The 26,074-nt window shown below is 37.6% G+C and overlaps 2 protein-coding genes across 3 annotated transcripts in view; both read left to right on the forward strand.

Moving 5' to 3' along the window:
- Positions 1 to 21,512, forward strand: part of CPB2 (carboxypeptidase B2 (plasma)) — a 50,752-nt gene extending 29,240 nt beyond the window's left edge. Inside the window, exons 6-11 of one of the 2 annotated variants that reach the window (XM_011974587.1) lie at positions 2,564 to 2,668; positions 7,752 to 7,862; positions 10,097 to 10,190; positions 16,410 to 16,612; positions 18,907 to 18,994; positions 20,961 to 21,512. In XM_011974587.1, coding sequence (XP_011829977.1) covers positions 2,564 to 2,668; positions 7,752 to 7,862; positions 10,097 to 10,190; positions 16,410 to 16,612; positions 18,907 to 18,994; positions 20,961 to 21,145 — 786 coding nt within the window. In that variant the 3' untranslated portion in view covers positions 21,146 to 21,512. The remainder of the gene's footprint in view (positions 1 to 2,563; positions 2,669 to 7,751; positions 7,863 to 10,096; positions 10,191 to 16,409; positions 16,613 to 18,906; positions 18,995 to 20,960) is intronic. The other variant, XM_011974588.1, reaches the window with a different exon arrangement.
- A 460-nt stretch (positions 21,513 to 21,972) lies between these two features.
- ZC3H13 (zinc finger CCCH-type containing 13) overlaps positions 21,973 to 26,074 on the forward strand; it is an 89,200-nt gene continuing 85,098 nt past the window's right edge. Inside the window, exon 1 of the mRNA XM_011974641.1 lies at positions 21,973 to 22,030. The gene's annotated coding sequence lies outside the window, so the exon portion shown is untranslated. The remainder of the gene's footprint in view (positions 22,031 to 26,074) is intronic.

Below are 26,074 nucleotides of genomic sequence, written 5' to 3' on the forward strand. Positions count from 1 at the left end.
TTGGGTAGTATGGACATTTTAACAATATTAATTCTGAAGCCCATGAGCATGAGGTATCTTTTCATTTTTTTGTGTATTCTCTTCAGTTTCTTTCAACTGATTTTTGTATGTTGACCTTGTATTCTATAACCTTGCTAAACTCATTTATTACAGGATTTTTTTTTTTTTTTTTTTTGGTCATTGTCAATGGTATTTCTTTCTTGATTTTTCTTTTAGGTTGTCTGCTATTGTTGTATACAAATGCTACTGATTTTGTCTGTTGATTTTATAACCTGCAATTTAGTTTTTTGGTGGAGGCTAGGTTTTTCTAAATATAAGATTGTGTCATCTACAACCAAGGATAATTTGATTTTTCCCTTCCCATTTAGACGCCTTTTATTTCTTTCTCTTACCTGTTTGCCCTGGTTAGTACTTCCTGGTACAACTTTTGAAACTAAAGTAAGAGCAGGACAACAAATCCCAGCAAGGGACGAACAGCAGGAAAAGGCTGAAGTCCTTTGCAGTAGGGTTATTATGATGGTTTCTACTCCAATTGCCACCCATTTGGTTATATATTTTCAGTTGCAAAATGTTATGGAAGAGAAGTTGATTAACCTATCTTGGATTGGATGTCATCTCTCTTGAATAAATTGACCTTAGTAAAGGTCAGTGAACATAGCCACAGCCAATTGTTTTCAGAACTAGGAAACAACTCTATGGTTCTGTTTTCTACCTCTTTCTCTTAAAGTTCTTTTTAAAAAGCTCTGGAAAATAATGTAGTCACTAAAAATGTACATTTAAGTTAGTAACATATAATTTATGCACAGTATCCCAACATTATCTAAATTGTGATAGGTGAGCTTCCAGTTATTCAAAGATAACACTTTGGGTTAGGACTTCTCAGTTTTAATCTGTCGTTTACAAGTACTTGCAATGCAGACTCAAGGCAGACATACGAAATGTTGGATCCCCTTGGTCATTGAGTTGGTCAATCAGACTGGATCCATGTATCATGGCATATCCACCCATGACATTTGCTTTCAGCCATGCTGTGTGTAGTCCTTGGAACATGCTTATCTGAAACCTGTACACGTTGAAAAATCATGCATTCTGGATGGTTTGGTCCTACTCTTACTTGATCAAGGATGTGCATATAATGTGAGTCTCTGGGATTTTGCCAACTTTTCGGTGCCAGAACCAGTGCCAAGAAAATTGGCCCAGGACTTAGAAAGGTCAAGTAGACAACTTAAGATTTTCTTTACATTGAGTAGAATAAGCTAGGTAGTTCTCTCTGACTATACAATTTGACGATTAGTGGCCAATGCCATTGGGCTTTCTTATTTACTATCTTGTTAAATATTGCTAGCTCCAAGTCAGGAAAAAACCTCCTGGAGTGGTTCAAATGACAATCTAAATATCTAACTCTTTCTTTTTCTTGTTTTGGAATTGCAAGTCTACATATTTGTTAGATTTTAAAACACTCTTCTCCCTTCCCTCTATACCAGTGGTCCTCAATCCCTGGGCTGCAGACAGGTACCAGTCCATGGCCTGTTAGGAATGAGGCCACACAACTAGAGATGAATAGCCAGTGAGCAAGCATTACTGCCTGAGCAATGCCTCCTGTCAGATCAGCAGCAGCATTAGATTCTCATAGGAGCACAAACCCTGTTGTGAACAGTGCATGCAAAGGATCAAGGTTGCATGCTCCTTATAAGAATCTAAGGCCTGATGATCTGAGGTGGAACAGTTTTATCCCCAAACCATCCCAACCCCTGATTCCACCCCACCTCTGCCCCATCCATGAAAAAACTGTCTTCCATGAAACTGGTCCCTGGTGCTAAAAAGGTTGGGGACCACTGCTCTATACCCTAAATTGTGTTGTAGCTCACTTTTAAAGGCAAATACAGTATAATTAATTTTGGAGGTGTTCTTGATAATTCTTCTAAAGACATCAAAGGCTATCATTGAGAAAAGGTTGACAATTCTTATTCCAGAGTTAGCAGCTTGTATTAGTCCATCATACTGGGAACAAAGCCTCTGTCCCTAGATTTATTTGCTGGTAATCAGTTCATGAGAAGTTAGATGTATGCTTCTTTTTGTATGAAATAAAGAAATAATCCACACCAAAAAAAAAAAAAAATGCACTCAGAGGAAAATCGTGAGGGAGTTTCTGCTCCTGGTGTGTCTCTACACCTCCCAGGGAAGATTGCCATCCAACTCACACCCATTTACCTCTAAATGAAGCATGAAGATACAGCCCAAATCATTAGTTCTCTGGTCTCCTCTTCTAAACTTCCACATGCAGCTCTGACATGACTGCATAATTGTGAGAGGATAAAAAGTTTGAAATCAGAGTCCTGGCTTCAAACTTCAGTTTCAATTCATACCAGCTTTGCTACCTTAACTAGTGTCACTTAATTTCACCAGTGTTTAAATTTCCCTTGAGAATTTTCAAAGAAATACAGAACAATTCATATCGCAGAGATTTGCTGAAACTATTAAATATAAGCACTATATAAATGAAAGTTATTATCCTGAAGCTTATTGTTATTGTTTTTGCTACTTTTGGGGTTTCTTTGAGCAGGTTTCTGGAAAAGAACAAACAGCCAAAAATGCCATGTGGATTGACTGTGGAATGCATGCCAGAGAATGGATCTCTCCTGCTTTCTGCTTGTGGTTCATAGGCCATGTAAGTGTTCACAGTCTCTTAACCATATTTCTCAATATGGTGCCCAAGATCACCTGTGTCAGACTCAACTGGGCTGTTCATTAAAATGCATTTTCCTAGGTCACATCATGAAGCTTGGGAATCTACAATTTTCACAAGTTTCCCAGGTGACTTTTATGCATTAATGAGTTGAAGAACATGACTTCAAGCATTTAAATCACCCAAAATATTGTTGGTCTTTTTACATTTCTGCCTGGAGCTAAACAGTGAAAAATGATTAAGAAATAGTATATTGATTATAATATGTTGACTAAGTAGAGGAAAAGACTGAAGGAATTATCTAAGTTGGGGCCCAATTAATTTATTTCTCTTTTGGTTTTAATTATCCAGACATCTTTTGCCACTTTTACCCTTGGGAATTGAACATAAGCACAACATTACAGAGGTGAAACAGAGTATGTTTTCTCATATGTCATAATAGGGAATTTTGTCCCTGAAGAAGGGTTTTGCATCAAAAAAGCCATATGTAAGACAAATCGTATGTTGGAAAGGTAAAAGATATAATGACTATTAACCTCCCTGATAAATAAAAACACTAAAAATTATGCTTCAAATCCTATAAAATGGGCATATATGTTCTCTACACTGATTTCTACAAAGAATCATTGCCACTGGAAAAATAACTCAAAATATGTGTCTTTCTGATAATGATTTTTGTAGTCTTTGCATTCACAGATACACAGTAACAGAATAGATCAGTTAGGAAATTAAGATATTGGCACTTATTACGTACATCAAGATAAAACTGTTTCTGCCTTTGCTGGACCTTGACAAATACAACATCTCTATTTGCCTTCATTCACTGTGAATCTTCCATGCTCCATCCCCCATGGATGGGAGCTGCAATCTCCCTGAGTCTACTGGAAATTCCCAAACACCATTGGTACTATCTTGGCCAAAAGAGGATGATTCCAACTGATCAGACCCTTAACATATCCCAGTCACATCATGATCTGGAACCTTCCCCAAGTTGAGCAGTTTGGTTATTTTAGGTAGTGAAGGGAACAGCAGTTAATAAAGAGAGAAGGGTACAAAGCAGGAGAGTAAGAACATTTATTTTCCATTCCATCAGTGAACATGAGAAGGGCCAAGAAGAAACTTCCATTCATATTGGCTCTAATTTATATTGGCGAGGTTGTCCCTAATTACTGCCCTTGTCATCCTGACACCTCTGCCCTCCTATTAGATATCCTACCCTCTACCCAAGCCGCTTGCTGAATCTTTGTAAGATTAAATTATTTAACCCACAAATATTTATAAATTGCCTATGATGTTTCAGATCTGGAAATACAAGGATGGACAAAATATAGCCCAAGGATCTTATAGCTGAGTATTTTGCTCCAACAATGTGAACCTGATTTGTGTAGCCCAAAGAAACATAATCAATCAGGTCTTTCAAAATGGACATTTAAACTCCATTCTCGCCTGCCCAAAACTAATTCAGATCATCTGACTCTCTTAGTGCTTCAAAGCACTGGAGGAGGGAAAGTAAAATAAAATACTTATCTTTCAACAATTGTGAAGGTAGGTTTTATATTCAAAAACTAAAGCATCCAAAGGCAAACTAAAATCTTAGCTTTTAAGTCTCTCACTCTTTTCTGCAGCTCAATAAGGATTTCAAAAATCTTATAGTCTAGTTTCAGCAGAAATCCACTACACTACCCGTTGAGAAGCTTGAGGCCAGTCATTTCTTTCTAAGCTTCTCATTCACATACTCTCAGGAGGCAAATTTAGATCCTTCTCTTTTTGCAAAGGCAGAGCTGAGACCAATTTCTGCATGGCTGCATCACCAAGCCAAAATCCAGCACCGGGGCTGGCACATTGTAGGACCTAGTGAATATATGTTAACCATCACAACTCGCCGAGAACTTTTTCTGCCAAATGGCTTTTCTCACTGCTGACCTCCTGCCAAACCTCTGCCCTAGAAAACTCTCGTCTAATTGCACACAAAGTTAGAGCTCTATAACCTTAGGGCCTTCACAGAATTCTCTCTGTCCCTCCTCACCACGGGTGACACATAACCTAAGGACACTGCTCCCTGGTGGCTCCTTCAAGTAGAGGGGCTGCTCTTTCTTTCACATCACCATGTGCTGAGAGGCCTGGTGGAGTGGATCAGCATTCTCCTGTCTTGACACTACCAATGATTCTTCTCTTCTCAGAAACTTACATAATCTGGCTGTACTCTTATTTTATTGCTATCATGCACTGACCTTCAGATAATTTCCTGGTACCTGGTTCATGATTCTTTTTTCTCCTCCAACTCTTGCCATCATTCTGAGTGAATTCAAAGTCCATATGTGAGAGTCACCTAACAACGTATCTTCACAGTTCCTTGTTCTCTCTTCCGCTAAACCTCATCTCAACTCCTCTTTAGCAAATTTCTCCTGTAGCCATCCTCTGGATCTCAGAAGTAATGTTTTGCTGTTCCTTAGACCCAGAATATGGCCATGGACAGCAACAAGGAAGGTTAGAAGAAGCCATCTAGCAATCTAACTTCTTAATTTCCTGTCTTCTCTCATTTCTCACCCCTACTATGACTGCTTTTTTTCCCCCAATTTTAGTAGATTTGTGGTTCCTACGTAGATGTACATCCTTTTAATTTATCAGTCCCTTTCCAGGAATACTTGCTTCACTAACTAATTGGTCCCATCATAAATTCACCCCAACCCTCAATTTCTTGCCCCTGACCTGCTCTTCAGGAGTTCCAACCCCAAACACTCCACAGAATTAACCATCCTTTTTCTGAGCCACCTTGTACATCTTGCCATTGTTTATTATCATACTTATATCAATAGCATTGAATTGCTGCTTTTCCAAGTTATCACTTCTATTAGCTTTTTGAAGGCAGAGACCAGCTCTAAAGTAATTTTTTTGTTCCCCATAACCTGGTATATTGTTTGGTCAACATAATTGGTGCTCAATATCCCCTTGTGGAATTTGAAATTTAAATTAATGTTGCAGGTTTAGGCTGACATACAATTTTGGGTTCCAGAAAGTATCTAAACAGTGCCTACTGCTGGGATAAATATTTTATTGTCATTGGCTATGGTTCAAACTATACATACATATATAGAGATTGGAGTAAAAACTGAGACAGATAGCTCTCTGATATATTTGTAATGGTAACATTTTGTTACCATTACATTTTAATAGATGCACATCATGCTGCATCTATTAAAAGTTTAGGCCATGTTGTAGAAATGACTGTATCTCAGTCCTTACTCACTCCTTCTGTCTGGAGTCCTACCTATTAGATAAAGAAATAGGTAACATTGTTCTGGGCCTAACATTGGTCATCTCTCAGAGCATAACTTTTTGTGGAAAGATTTCCATCCAACCGGACAGAGGTAAAGGTAGGAAGGAAATTTAAAAAGTGAAGCATAAAAAGAAACTCATCATGCTGCATCTATTAAAAGCTTAGGCCATGTTGTAGAAATGAAAATGAGAAATGCTTTATTATTTTGAAAGGAACAGGCTCTCCTAATATTTTTCTAATAATGAATGCTACATGATTACTGAAAAGTGATGCTAACATAAATTTATAAATTTGTAGCATAAAAATATATTTAACTGGTTGCTCAACTATTTAAAACATGGCTTCCCTGGAAACCATCATTCTCAGCAAATTAACACAAGAGCAGAAAACCAAACACCGCATGTTCTCACTCATAAGTGGGAGTTGGACAATGAGAACACATGGACACAGGGAGGGGAACATCACACACCGGGGCCTGTCGGGGGTCGGAGGCTGGGGGGTTAGGGGTGGGGGGCTACATTAGGAGAAATACCTAATGTAGATGACAAGTTGATGGGTGCAGCAAACCACCATGTCACACGTACACCTGTGTAACAAACCTGCACGTTCTGCACATGTATCCCAGAGCTTAAAGTATAATAAACAAACAAACAAACAAAACATGGCTTCCTTCATTCTACAAATTTTGCTTCCTTTTCATTAACCTTTTATTTCTGACTTACAGTAGATTTTAAAATAACATTTTTCTTTCCTTTCTCTCTGATTTCGTAAGTATTTCTTCATGGCAAAGAACTTTAATGTGGCTCTTGTGATTGTTCTAGGGAAATATGAATATAATATTTTAAACATTTAAAGGGAAAATAGTAAAGTTTATAAAAGGCTTGTTTTTATTTTGTCAATAATAATAAAAAAGACATTTCTTAACAATGCCATGAGTATACTTTAAGGCAATTTAAATATTTATTGAATTGTAAGCCAAATTAAATATTTAATGTAATTAATTGTGAATTAAATTAAAATACAGCAATGTTGCCACAAATTAAGATTTTAAACCAAAAGCTTTGTCCTAGGTGAAATGATTTGACCAGCTAAAATTTGTCTTTATAGTTCTCCTGCCTGTACATTTTGGCATTTTGGGGTAAATTTCTCAGCCATCAAATTTGGAGGCCACTGGATCACATTGTAATATGTACCGCTAAGCTGGATGACTCTAAAGTAGAGAGGAACAAGTTTGAGATGATGTCTGTCAGGAATTCATAGCCAGTACCTAGGAGAAGCTACCCCAATTCTAAAGCTAGATGATCAAATGCTTGGGAAACACACTCAATTCTAGCAAAACTTGAGCTCCACAAGTTCTAAGGACAATGTAGCAAATATCAGGTAATCACCTCTGGGGATAAAATATGGTAGGTAGTTTAAGCTCTGATGAACATGAATTACGGAAAAAGGAGCTACACTAGATCTACTTTTTTGTTTCCTTAAATCTTCGTAGTGGGCTCTATGGCTTCAATAAAGAGTTAATATTATTTCTTAAGGAAAATTTAGGAAGTTTATGGTTCGATTTTCTGCCTTCATTAATTAGGAAGACTGCACCATGTGTAAGGCATTTATCACCACTTTGTAGCAGAGTACCCTAAGTTCAGTTCTTTTGAGGAATTAGCACTCTTTCTGAAAGTTAAATCTGCAAATCTAAACATGCCAAATGACAAACTAAGAAAAAACACACACACACTAAGTTTAGAAGAACTTAAAACAGATCTAATTAAATATTCTTCATTTAATTTGCAGATAACTGAATACTATGGGATAATAGGGGAATATACCAATCTTCTGAGGCATGTGGATTTCTATGTTATGCCAGTGGTTAATGTGGATGGTTATGACTACTCATGGAAAAAGGTAGGAGAAAAGGCAAAGAAGACAAATCATGCTCTCCTTGGAGATATAGGATATATAGGTTGAATTATTCATAGAAGTCTGGATCTAAGCACAATGGCTTTATTATTACATTTTTTAACTTTTATTGTGGAAAATGTCAAATATATATAAGTGCACATAATTGTGTAGTAAACTTCTATCTACCCATCACAGAGCTTCAACAATAATTAACTCATGGCCAGTCTTGTTTCATCTGAATTCTCTCTACCGACTTCTACCTTACTCATTTTATTTTGAAGTAAATCCTAGGTACCATATTACTTCATCAATAAATATTTCAGTATGCATTTCTAAACAAAAGAACTCTGAAAAAAATAATTACAGTATAATTATACCTTGAAAATTAACCATTTCTGAATACCATAAAATATTGCCAGTATTTTCAATTGTATCATAACTTTTTTTTCTTTTTGAGATGGCGTCTCGCTCTGTTGCCCGGGCTGGAGTGCAGTGGCACGATCTCGGCTCACTGCAACCTCCACCACCTGTGTTCAAGAGATTTTTCTGCCTCAGCTTCCTGAGTAACTGGGACTACAGGTGCCTGCCACCACACCTGGCTTTTTTTTTTTTTGTATTTTTAGTAGAGACGGGGTTTCACCATACTGGCCAGGGGGCCTCAAACTCCTGACTTTGTGATCCGCCTGCCTTGGCCTCCCAAAGTGCTGGGATTACAGGCATGAGCCACCTCGCCCGGCCTCATAACTTTTTAAAAAGTATGTTTCTTTGATTCCGGATCCAAATAAGGCTCTTACATTATGATTGGTTTATAGGTCTTTCAATTCTATTTTAATCCACGGACTCCCATTCCATCTTTTGCTCTTTCTGTTTTTTGTTTTTCCTTGCAATTTATTTGTCAAAGAAAAGAGTTTCCCCTTATCAGGATTTGCTAATTGTATTACTATCTTGTAGTTTAACATACTCTTCGATCTGTATTTTCTGGTTAATCAACATAGTGATTCATGTAAAATTACTCAAGCAATATGAAATACTATGCTTTCTAATTTAAAGGGGCACATAGAAACATAATTAGGTATATATAAATTTAGAAAACCCTATTTGAGTAGCACATATAAATACTAAGAGGAAGAAGATTAGTTGGCGTGATTGGAAACATATGGAATTACACATGAATTATTTCATATAGGAGGTAATTTATGCAGAAGAGATAGACATGGCACAGGAGACTGAGGAAAAAGTCATCTCTGGTGAGAGGAATACTGTAACTGAAAATTTTGTAGGTGGAGGTGGGCAAATGCCAAACTAAGTAATTGAGAATTACCTAGCATAATGCCTAACACAAATTTGGTGTCCAATAAATGGTCATATCTGTAAACTGATAATAAAGTATATTTACACCTTAACCTGAATCACAGTGGAATTCAGTCACCCTTTAGATTTCCAACTTCCCAACTGTTCTTTGTATCATTACCCTATTATTAATTCCCACAGTTTGAGAACTTGATATCCCCAGGGTCTACTGTTGCCACTGAACCACAGACTTGGGAGTGGTAACAGGCTGGAAGGCTTGGCAGAGGGTTGGTGAAAGTAGGAGAAAAGGGTGCTACATCATCCCAAACTCAGAACTTAAACAAAGTCTGTGCAACTCTTTACATGACCAAACTTTCCTGGTTTGCCCCAATAACCCAATAGGGAATTTGCTTTATATTTAAAAACCAGAGTCAAATCAGTACAATTGAAGAAGTCATCAGATTAGAGGTGTCTTCACATCTCCACCTTTTCTAGCTTTGAAAGAGGAGTGGTGAATTCAACCTAAAGAGAGCATTTTAACTTATGACTCAGTGTTGAGTTGAGACACAAAGATATTTTGCTTTTCTTCGAAGGAGCTCAAAATGACCCTGTGCATAAAATTAATGTAAAGGAAACAAGACTAAACAAGAAGGCTAATAAGCAGCCTAGTGGAATGAAATGAAATCTTTATTTTTATCAGTCAAAATTGATCAAATATTACCATTTTGTTTGGTTCAACTAAAATAGTCTGAGTGGATGTGATTGAAACCCAGATAGCAATAGGGGCCATGCAAAGGAATATTACAACAACAGCAATGTGATGAAGCCATGCAAGGTATGAGGTTGAAGGAGAGAAAGGCAATGCTGGTTTCATGGACTTTCACATGCGTGTTTTTCCTTGGGCCCTGAACGTGGCCACCTAGGTTGTCTGTATTTTGTTTATGTAGAATCGAATGTGGAGAAAGAACCGTTCTTTCTATGCGAACAATCGTTGCATCGGAACAGACCTGAACAGGAACTTTGCGTCCAAACACTGGTGTGGTAGGTTGTTGGCTTTATTTCTTGCAATATCTCTTCACTGAAAGGGTGATTGTCACAGAGGAAGGCCCATGAATTCAAATTAAATACAGAGCTAGCCTGTCTGAATCAGGGAATAATTTAAATGATAAACGCTTAGGTAAATGTAATGCTACCAATGTTGGCCAGAGTCAGAAAATCACTTTGGCCTCTCCTCTCTCCTGTTTTCCTATCTTTAAAATAAGAAAGTTGAATCAGTTCTTTAAGATTCCTTCTAGCTTCAAAATTCTAAAATCTATTATCCTGGAATAATAAAGAAGTGACAGTTAAAGATCCTATTTTAATAAACAAAAACATTCATCATTAGAATATCAAAGACCTGAGATCGGGGGAGGACCTCTCTTTTTTCTTTTTTTTGAGACAGTTTTGCTCTGTTGACCAGGCTGGAGTGCAGTGGCACAATCTTGGCTTACTGCAGCCTCTGCCTCCTAGGTTCAAGGATTCTCCTGCCTCAGCCTCCCGAGTAGCTGGGACTACAGGCATATGCTACCTTGCCTGGCTAATTTTTGTATCTTTTTTTAGTACAGATGGGATTTCACCATGTTGGCCAAGCTGGTCTCAAACTCCTGGCCTTAAGTGATCCGCCCACCTCGGCCTCCCAAAGTGGCTCACATGAGTGAGTGACTGTGCCTGGCCTGGACCCCTCATTTTTTAATTGCACAAGTAAATGTTTACTTCTATAGTGTTTGAAGACATTTTTTTTCACTATTCACTTTCTTAATTTCTTTAATAAATAATATAAAGAAAATTTTAAAATAATAATATTAAAAATAGTATAAAAAGAAGTACAGTGGGAATTTATTATTTCTTAATTTGAGTTAAGGCATTAGGTGATGTTGAGTTATGCATTTAAGAACAGTCTGCTTTCAGGAGTTTGAAGATTTTTCAAAGAACTAAAAGTAGAATTACTGTTCGACTCCGCAATCTCATCACTGGGTATATACTCAAAGGAAAATGAATCGATCTACCCGAAAGACACATGCAATCGGATGTTCATTGTAGCATTATTCACAATAGCGAAGACATGGAATCAATCTAGGTGTCTGTCAATGGCGGATTGGATAAAGAAAATGTGGTACATACATACCATGGAATACTACACAGTCATAAAAAAGAACAAAATTATGTCCTTTACAGCAACATGGATGCAGCTGGAAGCCATTGTCCTAAGTAAATTAACACAGAAACAGAAAATCAAATACTGTATCGTCTCACTTATAAGTAAAAGCTAAACACTGGGTATACACACACATAAAGATGGGAACAATAGACACTGGGGACTCAAAAAAGGAGCAGGGAAGGAGAGAGGGGGAAAGGGTTGAAAAAGTACCTACGTGGTACTGTGTTCACTATTTGGTGATGGGTTCAATATAATCCCAAACCTCAACATCACACAATATATCCGTGGAACAAACCTGCACATGTACTCCCTGAACCTGAAAACAAAGAAGTTTGCTTTTAGGGGGGTAGGTGTTACTTCACTCTTTCTTCCCACCCACTCAACATTATTTTTCATAGTACTACATTTCTGAAACAGCTATGAAAGTAAACTAACCTAACAAGGAGTATGCAACATCTGTATTTTTGGGCTCTATGGAGCCCATAAGAGAGAGAAGCTACTGTACCCACAGAAACATCCTCTTCCTCCCAGACCTGGACCCTATACAATCCTATGCACATAATTTTGCCTATTTCCTTTAAAAAATGTAAAATTTCATGATTTTAAACATTTTATCAAAACCCCAGAATACCTATTAAAACCTCACAACATTCAGCCCGGGAAAGCTGATTGCCAAAACAAAAGAAAACCAAACCTCACAACAAAGTACTTACCTTATTTCCTTATTTTTTTCCCTGTCTAGGTTTGAAACTCCATGCGAACAGAAATCAATACCCATTACCTAGTGCAGTGCCTGGCACAAGGAGGGTCCTCATAAAATATTAACTAAATGAGTCCATGAATGAATTAGTTGCTCTAAGAGCTACAGATTTGGTAGGAACTCAGAGGAAGAAGTAGTTCATCCTGACTTAGGTTCCAGGGAATCATTTAGTGGTTTCTCCCTAAGAAACCACTCGTGTTCCCAGAGGTCCAAAGGTGCAGTGGCACTAATAGTGGGCCAGGGGCTCCCAGGAACAGCAGCGATGTAAAAAGAATCTGAATAAATAGAGCTGACAGTTACTCAGCGCTGAGCCATTGACATAGTTCATCTCCCAGATTTCATTATCTACGAATCATAGATGGAGAAACCCAGGCTGAAAACAGTTAAGTCCCTTTCTCAAGGGCACGTAGCAAGTACGCGCAAGTACGTGGCAGAGCTGGGATATAAACCCAGGTTATCAGTTCCTTTTTGGAACTTTTTATTTATCTTCGAGCTCTTTTGGTGCTTGATTTTACCTAATACGTTTCTTGGTGAAGTCAGTGTTATTTAATTTGGATAGCCAAGTAGTCAAAATATATTCTGTTATTGTCATCAAGAAATGTCTCAGTCCCCTCTTAGGCATGGTGCTATATTGTTAAGTATCACAAGAGTGAAAAACAGAAACAGAAGCAGCAAGCATATGGGTTTTTAATTTAAAAAAACCCAAAAATAAAAAATAATTGTAAGGAACTCCTTTTATTACCAACTGTTCCAGTATGTATTCTGTATTATGTAAGCAAGACAGTGAGAAAAAAGAATTTAATCTTATCTTTCTCATCCCTACAACTAGAATGTGCCCCTACGATTCTTTATATAAAGGATCTAAAAACCACCTCACTTATTAACAGGAAGTGACATATCAAACCTACTTACTCATTTTATGCTCCTCTGTATTACAATTTTGTGTGTGTGTATTGCAGAGGAGAGTGGAGGGTAGGTTGTAGGGGTGTCTTTGTCTTCTCAGGCTGCTACAACCAAACACCATAGGTTGGGTGGCTTAAACAACAGAAATTTATTTTCCCACAGTTGAGGATTGGAAGTCCAAGATCAAGGTGCCAACAGAGTGAGCTCTTCCCAAGGATTTTCTCATTGGTTTGTAGACAGCTGCCTTCTCTCTGTGCCCTTACATGGCCTTGTCTTTCTACACAAACCTCCCTGGTGTCTCTCTTTATTCCTATAAGGGCACCAGTCACATTGGATTATGACTTCATTTCACCTTATCTCCTTAAAGGCCTTGTCTTTAAATACAGTCACACTGGGGCTTAGGGCTTCAACACAGGAATTTCTGGGGGATGCAATTCAATTCGTAACGGGAGCACATTATGAGAACCTTTGGTCTCAAACTACCTAAGACAGCCCTACACATTTTCTAAAACACTGAGTTCAACTACAAAGTTTTTGCAACTGGCTTGAATGGAAAATCCTTTACTTCTTTTTCTAGGAGACTATAATGTTTTTTAAAATTATTTTTTATTATGATAAAATACATGTAATATAAAATTTGCCGTTTTAACCATTTTTAATTGTACAATTCAGTGGCATTAAGTACATTCACAATTACTACTATCTATTCCTAAAATTTTTTGTCACAAAGAGAGATTTTTGCCTATTGTTACCAGTAGGCAATATCTCCTCATCCCTACCTTCTCCCCAGCCCTTGGTAATGTCTTATCTACTTTCTGTCTCTATGAATTTGCCTATTATAGATATTTCACAGTGTGCTTGGTTCCATGTCTATAGATGAAATAATGCTTGAACTTGGAGGGATCCAGTGGCCCAAGTTCCTTCGTGGTACAGATGAGGCCCCTGAGGCTGAGATGGATGAAGTAGTTGCCCAAATTAACATGACTGCTTAATGGTAAAACAGAGTTTCAACCTCAAGTTTCCTGCCTCTTCAAGGCTCTTTCCACTAAATGGCTTGAAATCTCTAGGATGACAGTCATAGAATGAGAATCCGAGGCTGTCCAGGACAGTAGCCACTAACCACATGTGGCTATCCAGTGCTTAAAATTTAGCTTGTCTGAATTGAGACATACACTAAGTGTTAAATACACACTAGAATTTGAAGACCCAGTATGAAAACAGTAACATAAAATATTTCAAGAATAATTTTTATATTGGTTACATTTGAAATGATACTTTGTACATATTTGGTTAAATAAATTATAATATTGAATTAATCTCACATATTTCTTTTTGTGTATGTGTGGCAGGGTCTCGTTCTGTCATCCAGGCTGAAGTGCAGTGGCACGATCTCAGCTCACAGCAATGTCTGCCTTCCAGGTTCAAGTGATTTTTATGCCTCAGCCTCCCAAGTAGCTGGGATTACAGGTGTGCACCACCATGCCTGGCTATTTTTTTTTTTTTTTTTTGTATTTTTGGTGGAGACAGGGCTTCACCATGTTGGCCAGGCTGTTTTCAAACCCCTGATCTCAACTGATCTGCCCGCCTCTGCCTCCCAAAGTGCTGGGATTATAGGCATAAGCCACCGTGCCTGGCCTTTTTATTTTTCTTAAAGTAGTAACTGGAAAATTTAAAGTAAATATGTGACTTGCATTATATTTCTATTAAACAACCCTGGTCTGAGGATTCATATTAGGGCACCACCTCTCTATTCAATGGTTATGTCTTCCCCGACCTCCATACCCAATACATAATCTCTATTCTCTAGAATTATATACCACATAAAAGGGCAGGAATATTCAAAGGTGACCAAACTATGAAAAATGGTTTATCCAATCACCTTATTGGTTAAAAATGAAATACTTCGGAAGACCTAAGATGTTCAGCACATTTTCTCTCAGGGAAACAATTTTTTAACAAATATTAATATTATGCTTGTATAATAACAGGAAGAAAGTAGAATGAACTTAAATAAGAAAAGCAGGCTCTGTAAGGATAGTAAGTAGCCCATGGAACCCTGAGGCAGGGATGCAGCTGGACTCAGAAACAGAAGGGAACTGGGCCTGGAGCCCTAGAGACGCTCAGTGAATCCTTTCTCTCCCCTTTTCATCTCTGTGATGCACACTGGCTTCCTTCAGGTCTCAGTCCACATGATGATGATGATGATGATAAACAACAACAGTTATGAAATGCATACTACATGCCAGGCACTGTGCAAAGCGCTTTGTATGAACTAACTCATTTAATCTTCATTCAATCAGCATTTAATGTGTAATTTTTCCATTTTGCAGATAAGGAAATAGAGATACAGATAGCTTTTTAAACATTTACCCAAGGCCATATAGCTAATAAATGGTAAAGTCAAGATTTAGAATCCAGTAATTGGGTGCTTAACAATATGCTGTATAGCCTCTTATTTTGAAGAATGGTTATCACCAAGAATATCCAGATTGCATCTCCTAAAATAACAGTATTTACTTCATCAGGCTGCTGTAAGAATAAATTTTTGCCACAAATCCTAGCAGAGTTCCTGACGTATAGCATGTGCTCCACAGGCGTCAGCTGGTAGTATTACTATTTTTAGTGTCTGTTCAAGACAGCAGCTAGACTGAGATGAGACTCTTAGTATTGATTTCAAGTTATCTTTGAAGGGATTCAGATTGGCAAAGCACAAGAGTCAGACCCAATCCTGAGCCCTCAACTGTTTGCAGGAAGGGATAATCTCTTGTGTCAGATGCAGCATGCTGGAGCTTCACCCTTGTGAATTAGGGACAGGGGGAGAAGTATTGGAAGGCAGGGTACCATCTGAAGTGATGCAAATTATAATCTATCAAAGGAACGAATGAACGTTGGTCTGGCAACAAATACCATCATCCCATTTTATTTACTAAACCACTTTAGCAAGTTAAAAGTAGCACTGAAGGCAGACTTACATATTCTGAGTTGTGAAGTGAGGCTTTTCTTTTATGGGCTATATTAATGGTAGCTTTAAAACTACAAATATCAGAAAAACTAAATTTACAGTGGATTAAGGAAAATGGGGTTTATTTTTTCTCACATATCCAGAAGTCTGGAGATAGGGCTGGTATCTCTGAGACTCTCTTAGCCACTTTCTTAAGGTCGCAAGGGAGACAGGTGCTGGGAATGACTGTTAGAAGGTCAGCTGTGTGAGCAGATAAGTATCTGACTTCAAAAGAAACATAAACAACACTTAGTGGAAATATGTTCTTTGCAGAGCCCTACCTAATCCATTCATCTAAAAGTGTTGCAACATAGATAGGAGAATACGTTGTCTGGAAAACCACAAATTACAGAACTATGTGCATCCCCTCATAATTTCACCTTATCAATTTCACTGCAGAGGAAGGTGCATCCAGTTTCTCATGCTCAGAAACCTACTGTGGACTTTATCCTGAGTCAGAACCAGAAGCGAAGGCGGTGGCTAATTTCTTGAGAAGAAATATCAACCACATTAAAGCATACATCAGCATGCATTCATACTCCCAGCATATAGTGTTTCCATATTCCTATAATCGAAGCAAAAGCAAAGACCATGAGGAATTGGTAAGTGCTACTTAATTATTTTTCTCATTAGCATTTTGGAAATAAAATAACACTTAGTTGAAGAATCAAAAACTGCGAAAATTTTTGTCCTCTAGAAGGCAAATGATAGATGTTTTAAATCATGGTGTGATCCTGTTGAGAGTCACCCTGGGTCAGTGTTCATTGTTCATTAAAGGAATGTAAAGAACATGCCTTACCCTAACAACATGCACTTTATTCTAGCACATGGGCTTCCTAAGAAAATGTCAGATAAATTCCTTGAAGGTTAGGAAGGAACTATTCCACTTGACCTGATCTGTATGTGAAGCCGTATAAGCAAAGATGAGTATGGAATCATGCGACAGCTTTGTGGTCACTAGCTTCCTGCAACAGCGGACCACAGATTCGGTCTCAACACAACACTCATTGTTTTGGGATTAGCAGCAGGAATTGTTCATGCCCTGACTTCCCGAACCCTCAAGGTTTTGGTCCCATTAAAGTACCCCCAATTTTAGCACTGAGGCAAGAGTCTGTTTTTTGGAACATAATGGACAATACAGGAAGTTCAAAGAGGACTCATACAATTTAATACTCCCTGAGCACTTTTTAGCCCAAGATACTGTACTTTTGGGTTGATGGCAAAAGATGCAAGGATTCTTGAAGGACTGTAGCTAGGCTTCGACAAATCCTCATTGCAGATGCTCTCCAGACAGTGGAAGTGTTACATCAACAGCCCCATTCTTGGGAAGGGACTAATTTTTAGGTAGTAGCTTGTTTGTTAGTGACACATTTTTTTTTCTGGCTCTCTTAACAGAATAAAATATAGTCACATTACAGGAGCTAGCAATTGCTGATGACAAATATAAGATTGTTTGCATTTTCTGAAAGTAGCCCATTTAGAACATAAACATACTTGATACTTGAGCTTTTTTCTTCTCAAGGGAAAACTCTTAAGGAAAGCACCTTTTAAAATATTATCTTTGAAGAAATAAAAGGAAATTTATCATGATTTGGGAAACAGAATTAGTCTAATTATGCTTTTTTTTTTTTTGCATTACTGTCAGCACACATATATGTTGAGAGCCATTACGTGTAAAATACCTTGTCAATGGATGTTTAAAGAAGCATTAGGTAAAATCTTGCCTTTTAAGAGAATGTGTTATGGTTAGGGAGCTCAACCACTAGCAGATGTTACAAACAGCTGTACTCTAAGGTGACACAGAGTAACTACTAAATAAGTGGCACAGACAGTACAACTCCTAACTAGAATATCAAGGGATGACTTCATTAATGCATTCAGAGGGAAATGCTGAGATAAGTGAGGAGATAAAGTAGTTACTGTCCTTGAGAAATTTACAATCTATTAAGGGGGGAAAAAACCCATGAATAATAAAGTGCTGTTGATGTCAAAGATCAGCTACATTTTAGACAGGCATTGAAAGAGGATTTCTATAGGCAGACAGGGAAGGGAGGACCTTCCAAGCAGGGAAGTGGGTGTTCCCCGTAAGACGATGCAAAAGTGGAGGGTGATACCATCAGAAAGTAGATTAGGTTGGCTTCTGAAGGGGTGTGACTGTCAGATAAACTTGTATTTGATTCTGTAGACAATGGGGTTCCATTAAAATTTATGTTTTGAACAAAGAGATGGCATAAAATAATATCCACTGATAAATCTCTGAGTTTTTCAAGAAGGTGACAGTGTACACCATGATGCTAGTTCCAATTTCAGAAAAGTTCCAGATAAGTGAGAACTTCAGAATAGATTTTTATAAGCTAGAACAAAATGAAGTCAAATGGGGGTCTTAGTTATTATCCTGCTCCATACCAGAGGCATAATCTTTTTTGATTTGATGAATCTGTGGAAGTCATTAGACATTTTACACAAGAAGAAAATAGAAGTTGTGAGAAGGATAAGAAGTGAATCATGCATGCATTAGGTGTATGTGTGTGTTTAGAGAGGTTGGATTTAAAGTTTGGTGATAATTTTGTTCAGAAATGGAGTACCTCTAAGCCTTTGAAATGTAGTTATACTTCATTTTCCATAATAAATGAATTCCCAAAAAGGCATACGATTTTTTTCTGCAAATTAAAGTTTCAATATATTGAAATAGTTCATGTTTAAAGCCACCCAATTGTGATTGCCATGAAGTGCACATTTTTAATTTGTTTATCTTATTTATTTGCCTTTTAGATGAATCTAGATTTTCTACATGTACATTTTGATTAAATTAATGTATGATTGTTTTTTGGAAACTTCTACTTGTCATGTTTCAAAGCTGCACATTAACTGAAATTCCGTATGTTATTGCTTCCAGTCTCTAGTAGCCAGTGAAGCAGTTCGTGCTATTCAGAAAACCAGTAAAAATATCAGGTATACACATGGCCGTGGCTCAGAAACCTTATGTAAGTATTTCTTCTTATGATCTTAGGGAACTTTGAGCTACTAAAGAAATCTGTGTGATCTGTTTTTCTTTGTGTATTTAATTTTTCCGAATTAAATAGGGTCACATGTAATACAACTGAATTGTAATAATTAGGAACAGAAGCATAATAGCTATGACAATGCTAAACAAAGCTATATTAATAAATGAGTTCCTAAAAAGAAGCCGAAATGCTATTTAAGTAATTATATTTATCGCAATAGAGTAGGAATTACAGAATTGGCATCATAATAGTTGAGTGAAGCAGAAACTAGTTCATAAAACTTTTGTATGATGCCCAGGGCCACCATGGAAGGTTGTGCAGGTTGTACCCTACAGTAATCTAGTGCATACCATTTGCATCAAGTGTTTTTTAGTGTTAGCCTGCCCCCAAGAGTATTAGCTCATAACATATTACAGTTGATTGTCTTTAACATACATTACACATACAAGAGCTTGTGACACTCTTAACAAAAAGTTTTGATTAATTTTTGCTGAAAGATATTTAGTGAGTAACTCCTATCTACACACAGTGGGAGGACACACTGATTTTGCCCTTTTGAAGTTTGAAGGGAGATGGGAAAAGAGGATCAGAAAAATCAACCTGTAACCAGGCATCAGAAAATGACAGCCTGAAGGCCAAATTCAGGTTTTTCCTTTTTTTTTTAATGATTAGAAAAAAAACAAAAAGAGGCAAGGTGTGGTGGCTCACGCCTGTAATACTAGCACTTCCGGAGGCCCAGGTGGGAGGATCGCCTGAGGTCAGGAGTTCGAGACCAGCCTGGCCAACATGGTGAAACCCCATCTCTACTAAAAATACAAAAATTATCTGGGCATGGTGGCAGGTGCCTGTAATGCCAGCTAATCAGTTGGCTAATGCATAAGAATCACTTGAACCTGAGAGGCGGAGGTGGCAATGAGCCGAGATTGCGCCACTGCACTCTAGCCTGGGTGACAGAGCAAGACTCCATCTCAAAAAAGGTTAAAACTGTATTTAGCATGAACACTAAAATGTGTACACATTTTAGTTAACATGCATTAAACCGCAACAAGTCTTCTGGCAATTGTAGCTTTCATGTGATGCTCCCCAAACTGTACTAGATAGATGCTAAAATTATAAATTAAAATTTTGGGTCAGACTTTGCCATAATCCTGGACTCAATTTAGCACTCAAAAAAAAAAAAAAAAGTCAGATTATTCAATTAATGGGGTTGGAAAACCTAACAAGTTACCTAGAAAAAAAATTAATTGGATTATTAATATGCCTTTCACCAAAGTAAATTCCAGGTACAGCATATATTTTCATATGAAAACCCCGCATAAACTAAGTTGAAAGCTCAGTAAGGAGAAAAAATTCCTTATGAAAGGAGAAATGAATGAAAGGAGAAAAAAAGGTCTACATGCCAAACAAAACTGATAACATTAATGTTGTTTTTATAAGCAATTGATAAAATGAACCAAGTAGACAAATGAGTAAGGACAATTGATAGGAAATATAAAGATAACCAATAAATATGCCAAACAAAATGTGCAACTAACTGATAATCAAAAAAACATAAATTAAGACAGTTGGATATTATTTTTCACCCATAAAATTATCAGAATTCATAATTCCTATTGATGGTATGGGAAGGGGAAGTGGGCAAATTCATACCCTGCTTGTGGAGGTATAAATTAATTCAGTTCTTTTGATGTCCATTTGGGAACATGTCGTAATTGCAAAAAGTGCAAAGCCTTAGACTAGCAAATCTATTCTAGGGAAAAACATTCTAAAGAGACAAAGAAGCAATTATGTATAAACAAGGGTACTCATTGTAAAATTGTTTATATTAATTAAAAACTGAAAAAAATCTAAAGGTATCCAAACAAACATTTAAATCAAACAATTCCCAGTTTGTTACTTAATTTGAAAAATCTATATTTCAAAAATTTCTTTCTTCTTCTTTTAGACCTAGCTCCTGGAGGTGCGGACGATTGGATCTATGATTTGGGCATCAAATATTCGTTTACAATTGAACTTCGAGATACGGGCAAATACGGATTCTTGCTGCCAGAGCGTTACATCAAACCCACTTGTAAAGACGCTTTTGCCGCTGTCTCTAAAATAGCTTGGCATGTCATTAGGAATGTTTAATGCCCTTGATTTTATCATTCTGCTTTCGTATTTTAATTTACTGATTCCAGCAAGACCAAATCATTGTATCAGATTATTTTTAAGTTTTATCCGTAGTTTCGATAAAAGATTTTCCCATACCTTGGTTTTGTCAGAGAACCTAATAAGTGCTACTTTGACATTAAGGCAGACAAGGGTTCATGTCTTTTTACCTTTCAAAAAAAATTGTAAAAGTCTAGCTACCTACTTTTTCTTTGATTTCCGACGTCTGATTAGCCATCTCAAGCAAGTTTAATAACAAGTTTCATGCTGATCATTGGATCCTACTCAATAAAAGGAAGGGTGGTCAGAAGTACATTAAAGATTTCTGCTCCAAATTTTCAATAAATTTCTGCTTGTGCCTTCAGAAATACAACCATGCATTCCGTTTGCTCCACGGTAATTAGGCGATGGCCCAGGAAGGGGAGGGGTGTCAAAAACGACAAACATAGCCTCTCATTCTAGCTCAGCTGCTCAATAAACACTGTTGAACAAATGAATGAATGGCTCTAGGTACTGTCAACAACAAACGCCGCATTTTGCGCATTTACAACAGCAGTTTATGGCAAGGAATTATGTAATAAAAAGAGAAAACTCACTTAAATTCACTTTTAATTGGGAATTTTAGCTCTCCCGGGCTCCCAGTTTCCTCTCCCAGCATCTCTCACAGAGTACGGATTCTATTTCCACGTCCCGCCGCACTCTCACTCCTCGCCTGGGACTTTACGCCTAGAGGGCGTGTCCACGGAGGGCGGTGTCTGCGCACTGACGACTAATCTGACGGCCGGAAGCTGCCTGGGTCTGTAGAGGAACAGGGCAAACCTCTGACTTCCGGCGGCGTTTTGAGGCGGTCCTCCTAGCGGCCTGGTAGTGTTTTTGTTGCCTTTTCTTAATCTACAGTCTCTTCGTTGTTTTTCTTCCTACAACCGAGTTTCGCTTGACCCTGGCGAGGCGGCGGGCGGGTTCTGCTTCTGAGCCATCCTGGGGGCCACTCGCTAGCCGAGGGCCGGTTCCCGGGAGCCGCGCGCGCACCGCTTTCTCCTCGTCGTCGTCCTCCTGGGTCCAGGCGCGGGGACAGAGAGTCGCCTCCCCCGCTCCTCGGAGCGGCGGCGGCGGTGGTGCCTCCGGACTGCACTTGCGAAGGGAGCTTGGGGAGGAAGTAAGCGTTCTGTGAATTGGTGTGGGTATCTGGGGAAAGGCATTGGGCGGACCCGGAATGTGGAGGCCCAGTTACCCCCATCTTCGCTTGAGTCACTGGGATTTTGAGCTTTCCTTGAGCATCCCACCCTTAACTCTGCAATAGCCCCGGGTGCTCAGATATAATTTCTCGCTCTGTTTATGATTCTGGCATTTGTCTAAGGGGAATAGGTAGACTCAGACAATAGGCTGTGCCCTTCGTTACCATTTGATGTGAGCACGGGAACCTTTGTGTGGTATTCGTATGTGTGTGCGATGGAAGAGTGCAGCAATTTGCGCTTAAATTTAGATCTTCCTCTATGCGCATTCCAGATCTGTTAGAGCAAAACGTCTTACTTGTGATTGGTCTTTTTTTTTTTTTTTTTGCTCAGCAGTGATAACGATTTAGGTCCTGGGAATTGAGTGCTACTTTATCCTCATATGCTTTAGGTAGTTAGTTTTGGCAACTGTCAGAAACGGGGGAAAGTGCAATGAAAGGAGAGAGTCTGGCAGCATTATCTCTCTATAATAGGCTAACGCAATTTATGTGGTTTGAAAATTATACAGAGTTGGTAATACTTGAATTATATTGGTGAGATCTTGTTAATGAAGGGTAGTCTTAAGGTATTTGGTTATACTATGGGGCTTTCAGGTAATTCGAACTACTTTGGGAGTATGAAGTCTTTTAAGATTTTTGGATTTTTAAAGTAGTTTAAAAAGTTTGGAAAATATCTTTACACCTCAGGGTTTCAAAGTCCGCGATACCGTTGGAGAATATTTAATGCAGTTCAGTCTGTGGGTATATGGTGCCAGTTAGCGGGGTCTAGTTCTGTAACATTTGAAATTGCTGGCTTTAATACAATATATTGGAGCGTTTTGTGAATACAATCTATAGATTTTCAAATAATTTCTATTTTCTTAATGAACTATGTAGATTGTAACATGTCAGTTTCAACTAGAGACTAGCAAAGTTGATGCAAGCTTGTAACAATTTGTGGCTTTAAAAATAGTTGCACTGTGAAACTAAGGCTTTCACTGTGTGCATCTGGTAGGATTCAGTTTCATCAAATGTATGCCTCTTACTGGCTTCCTGATTACTGGTCATTCTAAATGAACATTGCATATTTTGAGATTTGCAAGCTTATATGATTTTCATATTTGTCATATGAATTCAACATACTAAAATCCAGCAAGTGGATGTATCTTAACATCTATACAAATTATTAAAATTGTAGTAAGTCATCAGTGTTTATTGATAATATGCATTGGCATTTACACAGAGAAAACACATTGTTTAACTTACATTTACTTAGAGAGTTGATTTTCAGTGGATGTTAGTCTTCCCATCTCCTCATCTCTCCCAACTCCATCTCATATAGAGGTGGAGCTATTTCTTCAGCTGTTAGTAGTAGTTGAAACATTCACTGCTGTTGGTATACAGAGTCTTTCATTCTTTTTTTTTTTTTGTGTGTGTGTGTTTTTGTATGTTTGCAGTTCTTTTTAGTTCACTTTAGAGTAGCTACCAGCATAGGATGTCCTCTGTGCACAGTCTTTTTAACAAATTATTTTTTCTGCGTAGTGCTACAGTGTTGCTTTGCTAATTCCTGTGTAGTCAGCTTAGTTCTGTCAGTTGTGTTTGGAATTTCGTTTGGAATTGTTTTAGTATTAAATTTACGGAAGCAGTCCGAAAGTTCGTTTTAGAAAGTTATTTTTAAAAAGTTCTCTCAAACTGCGCATCAAATAAACTTAATTTTTTCTTTCTAAAAATAAGAAGTATAAATGTGAAGATACCTTATTTTTAGTATCACCTTTTTAATCTTAGAAATTCAGAATATAGGAATTTATCCTACTAGTTAGTACATTCGTGTGGTTTTAATTGCCTAATTATTTGAAAATTTCCTAATATTATGCCACTACTCATCCAGATTAAAGTGTTATGCTTTCACTTATGCTTCCAGTAGATGAGACGTGAAAAAGATAATTAATTATGGATTGAAGTGAAGATACTGGAATGGATATGTGTTTATTGACAAGATTTTAGTAATTGAGCTCCTGGAGGCATTATTCAAGAAGAGACCCTTTTGTATGCTTCCCCTTTCTCAGCCATAATTATAGTGTAACCTCTGAGTACAGTGTTATTCTAAGTTTCCCGGGGCAAGGGAGCAGTTCCCATTTAAGACCCTCTTTTGTTGTGTCTTTATTAATAGACTCAAACTTTGTGTCCCGGATTTTCTTTTTCTTTTTCCATTTTCTTTTTTAATTGAAAAGAGATTATAAATACTTCAGATATTCATTTACTCTGCAAATGGAGAGGAGAAATAGGAAAATAACGGAATAGACTTTCACTAGTGCCACTGTCTTTGATAATGCTCATGTTTGCGAAAGACTTGATGGTGTGGGCGGAAGTGTGATGGCAACTTAAACCAAATAATAATTTGAAAACAAAAATGGAGGAAAACCTTCATAGAAGAGTAAATTAGTAAGTTATTTGTATGACCTCGATTTCTGTTCTCTATGATAGGAAAGACTTCAGTGTTTACATTTTTATCTTATTGTTTCTAATTTTTCTCATATACTTGGAAGCATTTACTTCTCATGTTCAGGCCTGTTCAGACATAATTTGAAAAAGTTTTCCCCTGCTTAAAATCTATATTTTAACTGTTGTGGTGTTCATTTTCCTTTATGGGCCCAAAGTGTTAAATAGGATTGAAAATTCTAATTGTCATGTTAGTTGGTAACGTTTAGTTTTAATATATGAAAAAGGAAATGTTTTTCTGTTGTAGATAATGTATATGTTTTTAGACAAATGGGATTTTTAAAGTTACATATTGTGTTCTTTGCAAGCATGAAGCATTTTGTTTATTCAACCTCATGAATGTCTCATTAGTAATATTTAAGTGACATTTTATTGTTGACTACTTGTGGAAGTTTTTACATGGATAATCAGAAGAATTCTTTCAGTTAGAAATCTTCAGTTTCTACTTTTTTCACCAGATGTTTTACCCACACACACATATATATCACATTAAAGAACATTTTATTAAGAATATATGTGTGTGTGTTTGTGTATTATTGTTGTTATTATTATTCTAGTTTTAAATGTTCTGTCCAGGACCTTGCTGTAAACCAGACCTTGTACTCCGATGCAGTGCTACTTCAGGGCAAAGTCTGGTACTCTTGGACTCTGAGAAAAAGGAGAGAACATCTTATTTATTTATTTATTTATTTATTTATTTAATTTTTTTGAGACAGTCTCACACTGTGGCCAGGCTGGAGTGCAGGGGTGTGATCTCAGCTCGCAGCAACTTCCGCCTCCCGGGTTCAAGTGATTCTCCTGCCTCAGCTTCCCGAATAGCTGGGATTACAGGTGTGTGCCGCCACACCCAGCTAATTTTTGTATTTTTTAGAGACGAGGTTTCACCATGGTGGCCAGGATGGTCTCGATATGTTGGCCAGGAATGGTCTCGATCTCATGACCTCGTGATCTGCCCACCTTGACCTCCCAAAGTGCTGGGATTACAGGCGTGAGCCGCCACGCTCGGCCACATTTTGGTTTTTTGTGTGGTTTTTTTTTTTTGCCACGTTTTTACTTAATTTCATTTCTTCCCTAAATTGGAAGACTCAGTACAGTAGTAGCTGGAAGTGAAATTCCTGGGATAATTACTATGTAGATGAGTCTTGAATAGTTCTTGATGTCACTGGTAAAAGCAATTTTGTCTCTGCAAAGAATATGGG

Source organism: Mandrillus leucophaeus, unplaced genomic scaffold (assembly GCF_000951045.1).
Source record: "Mandrillus leucophaeus isolate KB7577 unplaced genomic scaffold, Mleu.le_1.0 Scaffold147, whole genome shotgun sequence".
In the NCBI taxonomy this organism is placed as follows: Eukaryota; Metazoa; Chordata; class Mammalia; order Primates; family Cercopithecidae; genus Mandrillus; species Mandrillus leucophaeus.